The 9,429-nt window shown below is 32.6% G+C and overlaps 1 protein-coding gene across 2 annotated transcripts; it reads left to right on the top strand.

The window, feature by feature from the left end:
- Nucleotides 1-347: 347 nt before the first annotated feature.
- On the top strand, nt 348-8,612 carry LOC125052227 (rab3 GTPase-activating protein regulatory subunit). Of its 2 annotated transcripts, none has more exons than XM_047652909.1 (9): nt 348-559; nt 812-1,023; nt 1,111-1,360; nt 1,673-1,844; nt 2,099-2,248; nt 3,709-3,958; nt 4,247-6,748; nt 7,925-8,122; nt 8,418-8,612. In XM_047652909.1, exons 1-9 carry the CDS (start codon nt 481-483, stop codon nt 8,589-8,591), a joined length of 3,987 nt encoding a protein of 1,328 aa, XP_047508865.1. In that variant the 5' UTR covers nt 348-480; the 3' UTR covers nt 8,592-8,612. The 2 variants fall into 2 exon arrangements, with proteins under 2 accessions (XP_047508865.1, XP_047508866.1); XM_047652910.1 differs by having other exon boundaries at nt 1,682-1,844.
- The last annotated feature ends 817 nt before the right edge of the window (nt 8,613-9,429 follow it).

Raw genomic sequence — 9,429 nt, forward strand, 5'->3', positions numbered from 1 at the left:
CTGTGTTTAAATTTATTTCAAACACAGTTGAACAAATTTAATTACATAGAGTTAGTTGAAATATTTCCAATTGTATAGAATAGTTTTGTGTTAAGTTATTTAGTTTTAATATATTATACTTAATTTGGATATAATTACAATTTGTATTAACGTAATTGCTTAAGAATGTTTATGCTAATATTATATTTATTATTTATGTTATAAATGTAACATTTGCACGTTACCATTACATACTTTTAAGGACCTTATGTAATTCTATGATTCCGACTGAAGGACTCTGTATCCATGGTTATGAAATAAATTATTAAAAAAAAAAAAAAATTTATTCTGTTATCAATTGTGTCAATTGTCATTTATATTCCGATTTCCGATTTCGTCAGTAACAATAACAATGAAAAAAGTAGAAACTCTAATTTGTAGATATGGTCGAATTTATACATTATTAAATTTTTGTTGAACTGCAAATAAAGCAATCATAAAATGTGTAATGTAGAACAAATAGCAGATTGTGGTGACATATTAAGTGTGGGAAGAGCATTGTTTATTCCTGAAAAAGAAGGTATTTTTTTTATTATTATATGAATCATAATTATTATCAGAAGTAAACCGTTTGTGTTGAGTTTTGATTTTATGTTGATGGATAAAATTGGCCTACTAAAATATGCTTACATGTTGAACCAATTTAATTTTTTCAATAACTTAATTTTTGTAAAATATATATCAATATATTTTTTTTATTTCTGACATTACAAAACAAATATGATGTCTGAAACGATTTTTTATTGTTATTGTTAGTCAAATATTGTTTCAGATTCAGCTTGGTTATCACAGTGTATAGTATCCCTGTCTTCTTGTGGTAACTTTTTAGCTGTTGGATATAAAAATCGTGTTTGTTTTTTAACAACTCAATGGATAAGCTCTATAGAGAGCAACAGTTACCTTATATCATGGAGTGGTACCCTCTCATCTGAAATCACTTCAATTTTAGCAGTGACTCTTTGTTCAACACAACAGTCCTCTCAGGTGAAGTTTCAACCACTAATAAAAGACAACATCATAATGTCTTTTTGTAAAAATTTGTTATGTATTATATTATATCATCTGTTATAGAATGGTCCCGATTGGTTCTGTGTTATAATTGGATTTAATAATGGAAGTGTTGGATTCTATACAAATACTGGCCATCTCCTCTTACTGGAAAAGTTAGATGAAAAAGCTGTGTTGAAACTTTCTTGTCATACTGGTACCTATGGTACTTTGCCAGATGACATTCATGTTTTATTTCAAAATTGTGTTTATGTTATCACTGGTTCAAGTTTATTTCCAACACTCAGAAGTGCAAAGGCTCAGCTGGCTAAAGGTTAATATTTTTAACATGAGTTAATTTTGAAGCTTTGTTGGGTTATAAAGGGCTTAATTATACATCCAACGGTTATGTGTCTACAGAAAATTCATTCTGTAGTTGTAGTTTCTATACTAAACAATTATATTATAAATTTAGTTTTATATATGAAGCTTTTCACAAAAGTTAAGGCAAGTTTGTTACTTTTACTATATGTCCGAAGAAAGGTAATCAAATATAATTTATAAAATTAACTTATCTATAAAAGTGTTGTCATTATTTTCTCTATCTTTTAAACATTCTGTATTTGTATATTTCGAATCTCAATAGTTCACGCAGGTGTCCAAGACAATTACATGGTAGACAGTAAAAATATAAATATAAGAAAATTGATGTTTTCTGAACAAGAAGTCATTTCGGATGCTGCAGTAGTGGGACTGGAGCTTAAAAATACTTATGACCATTTATTAGCTGCTTCAACATATGGAGGATATGATATATGGTGAGATAGTTTCTTATTTTGAAATATGTATGTATGATAGTTAAAATAAAAGTTAAATTGATTAATAATGTTATAATATTTCTTCTGCTTCTGTACTGCTTTTATTGTAAAGAACTATTTTAATTATTTGTTATTTTTTAAACTATTTTAACTATTTTAATTATTTGAACTACTAGAACTATTTTAAATGTAACAAATAATAATAATCAACTTCCAAACCTTATTATCAGATGACATGTTGTTTGTTTTAACAGGTATCGTTCTGTACCTCCTGTTAATACTTTAGTTACTGCTGCTGGGCAGAGCCCATACCTAGGATTTCATTATGCTATTGAAGGAGGTATCACACCACCCTTACAAGATGTTGCCAGAGCTGTGGCTCATAAAATTAAATCAGCACTACCGTAAGTACTTGCTAACAATTTGATTATTTAAATTGCATTAAACTTAGAGTTAGTAAAGTACCCTCCATTTCTATTAAATATTAATCTGTTACATTAAATGCCAAACTTAGTTATTAAGGTGGCGACTGACATTGAATTTTCGCTCGATGTAAGCACGTTAGTACGTAGCAGCAGTACAGCGAGCCGTGCACCTCGATACGACCGCCGAGCGCGCTACACGCGACTGTCGGCGAATCCCTTAGAATGTTACATTACAATTTACAAGTCGTGAGCACCGCACGCGGCACTCGTTGTCTTGCTGAGTTCATTGTTTCCTTGCTTTTCCATGATTTTCTCCAAGCAGTATCTTTTTTGCACACTAAAGGTCCAACTAGATTTATTAGTCGTTGAAATTCAGTCGAAGACATTCTCATTCATTAAGTTTTTATGTTAAAACCCGATTTCTTATTTTTTTTTAAATATTTAATATGTTCAATCCGTCACTTTCATGTCTCATTCTGAATAAATTTGTTGTCCAAACACGCGTTTCTTTCTTCTTTAAATAACAGTAAGGGATTTAAAGAAACGCAGCACTCACCACCTCTACGTCCGCCATTTTGACTGCAACTGTGGATATTCAGATGTTGTGAGCATGCTCACAACGAAAAAATATTCACATCGAGCAAAAATTCAATGTCAGTTGCCACCTTTGAAATACAAAAACCACAATTAATCTTGATTATTCCATGTACAAGTGTTGTGGCCAGACCAAGGAACAGGTCATTTCATTTCATGAAAGTGGCCAATTATGAATTAGAACCATTTCTTAAAATGGCTTGGTATGCCCTCTATCTATGTTGGTTATTTCGACTATGTGTTTGCGTGTTGTTCCCACGAGAATGTAAGTGCGTGCTCCTATTTCACCATGCCTCCTGCTAATAGAGGACAAATCTTTGTTTTTAATTTATGTTATTATTATTAATTACTTAAAATGTCACATGGGACATGGTGTAATGGTTGTAGCTCCTTAGAAACATTTTGTAAAACAAAAAAAATGGCGATTAAAAAGAGTGGCGGAGAGTTTATTGCTAGTTCTTCTCTCCCGTTCTACGTCCTTGATTTGAGAACTGGCAGTAAATGTAAAATTATAAGCATTAATATGTACCTACTGACGAGTCATAAGTGTAAATTATGTTACCTATATGATTAAATGATTTTTTACTTTACTTTATCGTTATCCATAGAAAGTTCTTAAAATGTATAGATATATGATATATTTACATGTCTTGTTGTTTCTATATTTTTTTACCAATAATATTAATATCTTTCATTACATATAAAGACTAAATATTTCTATTCTACAAAACTTGACACATAAAATGCCATAACGTACCCTATATGGGCGTCCCAAGACTATTAGTATTAAGTATGCGACTATACATCACACATTTTAAATGCCACATCTTTACTAACATCTTTAGAGGTTGGCTTGGCGGTTCCACTGAAACTGCAATTCCCAACAATGAGCCTCTCATCCGAGCTGAATCACTGGCAATGCGGAATGGATTATACGACCCTCAAAGATATGGTACCTCCGTAGTGGTGTCACCTGACAAAAGGCTAGCAGCAATCACAGACAATATTGGAAGAGTTTCAATACTAGATATTAATAAGGGATATTTGATAAGGTTATTCAAAGGTTATAGGGACGCGCAATGCGCTTTTATTCAGGTAAATATGTTGTGTTGTGGTGTTTTTATGATCTATCCAATTTTTAGGCTCCCGTAGTCCTCCTAATAGTCTCTATAGTTTTTTTTTTTGTACAGTCTTGTCCGTCCAATCTGGGCCTACGGTGCTAGGGCTCACACACTTTATTCAATAAAAGACCTACAAATTTTAACGGTAATAAAAACTAAAAAGGAAACCTATAGATGTCCTCGGCTCATTTAGAAGCTTTAAATTAATTTTAGATGTAATATCTATTTAAAAAAAAGTATGTATATTTTTGTTTCATTTCAGCTGTTTGATTCAGACACTAAAAAGCCTCAACTCTCAATGGTGAAGGATATAAAAAGAACAATGTTTTTGATAATTTACAATCCCAAAAAGGGTCTCATAGACATTAGATTGATGCAAAGAGGAAGCAGAGTAGCAGTCTTCACTGCAACCAAAAACGGAAAACTTTTGTACAATACATGCGGATTGGTAGGAGCCGATAAAACGTTTGCCCATAAGAAGCTTAATCTCCCCCAATTCCAATGTGTTCTAATTGATCCCGATGGTAAGCTTAAGAAATTTAACATTCCATTTTATTATTCTCTGGAAGGGGAACATTTGGAAAGGTCCAAGGATTTACACACCTTTCGTGCGCTACGAGATGTGATAAAGAAAGGTAATAATCTAGATGAAGACACAATAAATGAATTACTAAAAAATGCATCGAGCCTAAAGACGTTTGAATGTAAAAAACTCTGGATTGATATTTTAATAAAGAATTATGAAACATGTAAGGAGTTGTTGCCGCACTGTTTGAATTTTTTTTGGGATAGTTTTGGTGATCAACAAAGTGCTATAGACGAGAAAATTAAAAAATATTTTAGTAACATAATACTAGTCACTTTATTTTACAACCATATCCACGACTATAATACTGATGATATACAAAATGTTGCGTTTAAAATATATCAATCATGCAATATTGATATAACTAGTTATAATCATGAAGCTGATTTTTCCATCAGAAAAGAAATGCAAGGATTTCATCTTTTAGAAGACGACAATTGTGTTCTAGAACGCTTGCTTATTCTGGCACAGGAAAAAGAGTATAAAGATTATCAACACGCTAAAGTTACTTTTGCTGAGACGCAATTTAATTATTATAAAGAATTTATTACAAACTTTTATTTTGATGAAAAAACTAACACTATATCTTTAAAACACGATATAAGTGAGGAGAAACTTAGTCTTCTGGCGTCAGATTTTACAAAATCGATATTTAAACTAAAAAATCTTGACAATTTAACCAAATTTATCAAATATAGTGCTATTGATCCAAAGGATGTTGTCAAACTTGTAATAACACATTTGATGTATATGCCTTTGAAAGACTTTAATATAGAATTAATTGAGAAATTAATTCAAATTATATGCTATACCTGCTGTGCTTCCGAAGAGGCTACAAATATAGTTTACAATGAGATATCGGAGTGGTGGGAAAGCATTCGAACCATGTTGATAAATATGACGTGCCCTTTGCGCAGTATGATTATAGCAATGGCTTGTAAAGCGGTGGTCAAAATATTCGAAGCAGAGAATGATAAGGATGATGCCTGGGAGTCTGTCACTGCTGAAAACGCTAAGTGGGGTATCCTCATTGGTAAATTAGAAGATATATCTATTCTTAGTATTATTTTAATATTTAAAGATTCGTACATAGGAAATGCAATGACGAAACTGCAGCTTGGTGATATCAATGTCAACTTCAAATATATCTATACTCGAGGAAAGGGATCAGTTACCGAACTCATTGCAAAATGGCTCTGTAGTATGGGAGTACCGCCAGAGGCAGTAGTCGTTAATGAATTAATGGAATCATATGGTGCTACAAGTTTCGAAGATGTGGATAAAGACCAAGCGTCTTACATTTTTATGGTAAATAACAGACAGTGTGTAGATGATAATCCTAAAATATTTAAATGGCTTTCGCTTTTACGACGACAATTTCCGTTAAGTACGAAATCCGATTATATTATTGCAAACATGTGTTGGGAATATGCTGTTGAGTGGCAAAAAGACATGAAAAAATACGATGAATTGGCTGCTGTAATACATTGTTTAAGTCACATAACTAATTCTCATCTTCGTCTAGGCCTTTTCTCAATCACATGGTGCACCTACATAAAACAAGTTTTCGACTTGAGTTGCCGTTTAGTGAACAAAGTGGGAAAGTTACCCAAGGACCAACTGTGTTTGCAGGACTTGAACTTCGACAGCGAAAGCTTAAAAAGAATTTTGGAAATTATTACAAAATTTTTGAACGACTTTTATCAGTGTTCTGTAGCGTTACCCGATCGCGAAAAGGATACAATTCAGTTTGAGAGAATATGGGATGAGAGTCTGCCCTGTCTGGTTGAGGTGGCACAGGATACAACGAACATAAACTCTGATATATTGGAATTAATTTATCAGATGTCTTGTACGATTTACTATCAGTGTTATTTTAATGTGAAATTTTCAAAGCCTTTAGATACCTTATTTGATATCGATTATCAGATTGTATTAGAGGCGCTTGCTGGACATACGCAAAGAGAATTTAATTTTAAACCATCGGAGAAGTTGTTGAACCCAAGAATGAAATACTTGACAAAACTTATTCGTGTAGCAATTGAGACGATTAGCTGCGTGGATAATAGCGAACAAAGCAAAGTTTATAATGATGGTGATTGTTTGAAGTGGATAGAAAATATTACAAATCTCGCCGATTTATGGGATATAAATAGTGACTTTGTGCAACGTCAATACGTAAGTAATTTAAAGTAATAAAACTTACTATACATAGAAAAGAAAACGGACAGTCTTGTACGAAAGAAGAATTTCGTTTAAAATAATGTTATAATCTTTAGGAAAGATTGAACGGGGAAAAGAGTTCCACGCCTTCGCTCTTCACTTTCTTACTTTTATAATAGATCAAGAGCCCAGGACTGCCAGACCTTCGTCATTTTATAAAAGCTGAAAGTTCTTCTGTGCGTGTCCCCTATACAGGTAAGAACGACCAGAGACTATAGAGTTTGGGTAGTGGTTACTTTGGCAGATAACAGGTAGTAAAGACTAAACGCTCGCGCTCGGACCTACAGCGGACTTTCAATGTGTCTGGCAGGGTGTAAAAACCATTGAAACCTTCCGGCTATTGAGGTATCATATTTTCATAGGTCCCCAAGTAACATATATAAAATTTAGCTTTTATACTCTAACGAAAGTTTAATTATAATTTATTAATGTTTAGGGGTGTCTGGCAGGGGGAAGCAACTGTCATAAGTGTCCGGCAATGACGATATTTATAAAGTTATCCCTAATAAAATATAAAAAAATTGAGCTTTATACTTTAAGGGATTTAAGGTACTATTTTATAAACCTTTACTACCTGTTATCTGCCAAAGTAACCACTACCCAAACTCTATAGTCTCTGGTCGTTCTTACCTGTATAGGGGACACGCACAGAAGAACTTTCAGCTTTTATAAAATGACGAAGGTCTGGCCTAAGCAAAGAGCCCTGGGCTCTTAGGATATAAAGTAACCTTTGGATGAAGTAAAGTAAAATTTTAATGTTGTTTCAACTTTAATACAAATATAATATTTCGTAGTATTGTCTATGAACATCTTGGTAATACAGGCCCCAATAGAAAGTAACAAGCGAGCGCATATATTTGTCGGCCTGTTAAAAAGTGGTTCCGATATAACAGATAGCTTTTTATGGTATACGATTATACTTTTGAATTCCCCCCGGCTCCGGAATTGTAGGTGTCCATGGGCGGTTGTCGACACTTCATTCTATGTTGACCTTTCAGTTTGCTCGTTTGAAGTAAAAAAGTATCATGTATTATTATTACTCGTAGAAATTTTAATATCCAACCTTTAACAAGGTCACGTAAAATATAGGATCAACTGAATACAATTTCTATTTTATTTTAATTGTTACAGGTTATTGGTTTGTACCATATGGGCTATGATAGCTTAGCTGAAAATATGTTAGTTTTACTCAATGAACCGAGGTCGCTGTTACCTCCGCTTCTTGCTATAACCATACAAAGACTAAAAAAAAGCTTAGAGAATTCGAAAAATCAGCCAGAATGGATAGTCTCAATTCCTCCACAAGTATATAAAAGGATTCAAAACACGGTTTGTATTTTCGAGTAAATTACACATTTTAAACATTTGTTGCGGTTCTCATCTGTTGTTGAAATAGCACGAATCAAAACTTATAAAGTAAAGAAGCCTAAATCTAATAATATAATCTTTTAGTAGCAGGCTTTTAGTAACAACTGAAGAATACTTGCTATTTATAGAAATCAGCGTTGTTCATCAAACATCGTTAATTAAAATGCTCAAAATCGCAGTAGTTTAGAATATGCAAAAATATGTCTGTCAATTTGGGTAGTCGACTAAATAACTATGTTTTGTATGTATATTTCAGCTACCCGATTCTTCGATTCCGCCGTGTCCATCTTTGTCATCAACTGTTTTGCTTCTTCAAAAGTTATTGATACAAATTGATAAAAAGGCTTCAGAAACACTTGATGAGAGTGATTTTAAAACGGCGAAGCTCTTAATTGAAAGTTGTGAAGTTTTGTTACGAAGAAATCTTTAAAAAATATATATACTTAACTTATTTGTATTTAATTAAACTATGAATAATTATATTAAGTAGCCTTAGCCTAGTACAAATATTTCGTTCGAACATAACATATTTTTTTACTTTATTTAGTTCAATACGTTATAACGATGATGTCATCTGCAGAAACTTGACATATTGACCATTTGGAATATTTCTTGGAGTTTTATTAGAACGTACTATGTTCGTGCTTCCCTTAAAGCCTCGTATCCACTTGAGCATGCTCGGGCGAATGAGCCGCTCTTTCGCCCGAGCATGCTCAAGTGGATACGAGGCTTTAGTGGCAAATCTAGTTACAGAGGCACTGCTCAGGCTCTATTCCATTACGTCGTACCAAATACAAAATTAAAGTACCTAATAAACCAGTACTATTGATATTGAAACAAATACATGAGAATTCTAACTCTACTGGGAAATCAGAAGTCCTTGATTAAGCCAATATTTCCTATTACAATTATAGTACTTATTATATTTCTATGAAACGTAATATTCATCAGTTTATACATTGAAATTACATTATAGAATATACAGTGGTGGTAATATAATAAGAAACACTTATGAATAAAGAAGTTATAACTCAACGTACAAATGTTCGTAAAAAATATACACATTCAATAATTAATAAGCATGCAATAATATAACCATTCAAATAAAAACACTCATTAAATGCATAAAATATGAAATTCTTAAAATAAACAACAGCTCTAAAAAGGCTACTTGGAAAATTATAAACGAGGAGACTGGAAGAACCGCCAGAAAGGATAGTGAATATAAGGTGAACATAAACGGCAAAGTAATTAGTTCCGACCTCGAA

Source organism: Pieris napi, chromosome 9, assembly GCF_905475465.1.
Source record: "Pieris napi chromosome 9, ilPieNapi1.2, whole genome shotgun sequence".
Lineage (NCBI taxonomy): Eukaryota > Metazoa > Arthropoda > Insecta > Lepidoptera > Pieridae > Pieris > Pieris napi.

What these genes read in the sequence shown, in the direction of transcription:
- LOC125052227 (XM_047652909.1), top strand. Translation starts at nt 481, where the DNA reads ATGTGTAATGTAGAACAAATAGCAGATTGTGGTGACATATTAAGTGTG. An exon ending in CAACACAACAGTCCTCTCAG is followed by an intron (nt 1,024 to 1,110) that starts GTGAAGTTTCAA and finishes CATCTGTTATAG; the next exon opens with AATGGTCCCGATTGGTTCTG. An exon ending in AAAGGCTCAGCTGGCTAAAG is followed by an intron (nt 1,361 to 1,672) that starts GTTAATATTTTT and finishes GAATCTCAATAG; the next exon opens with TTCACGCAGGTGTCCAAGAC.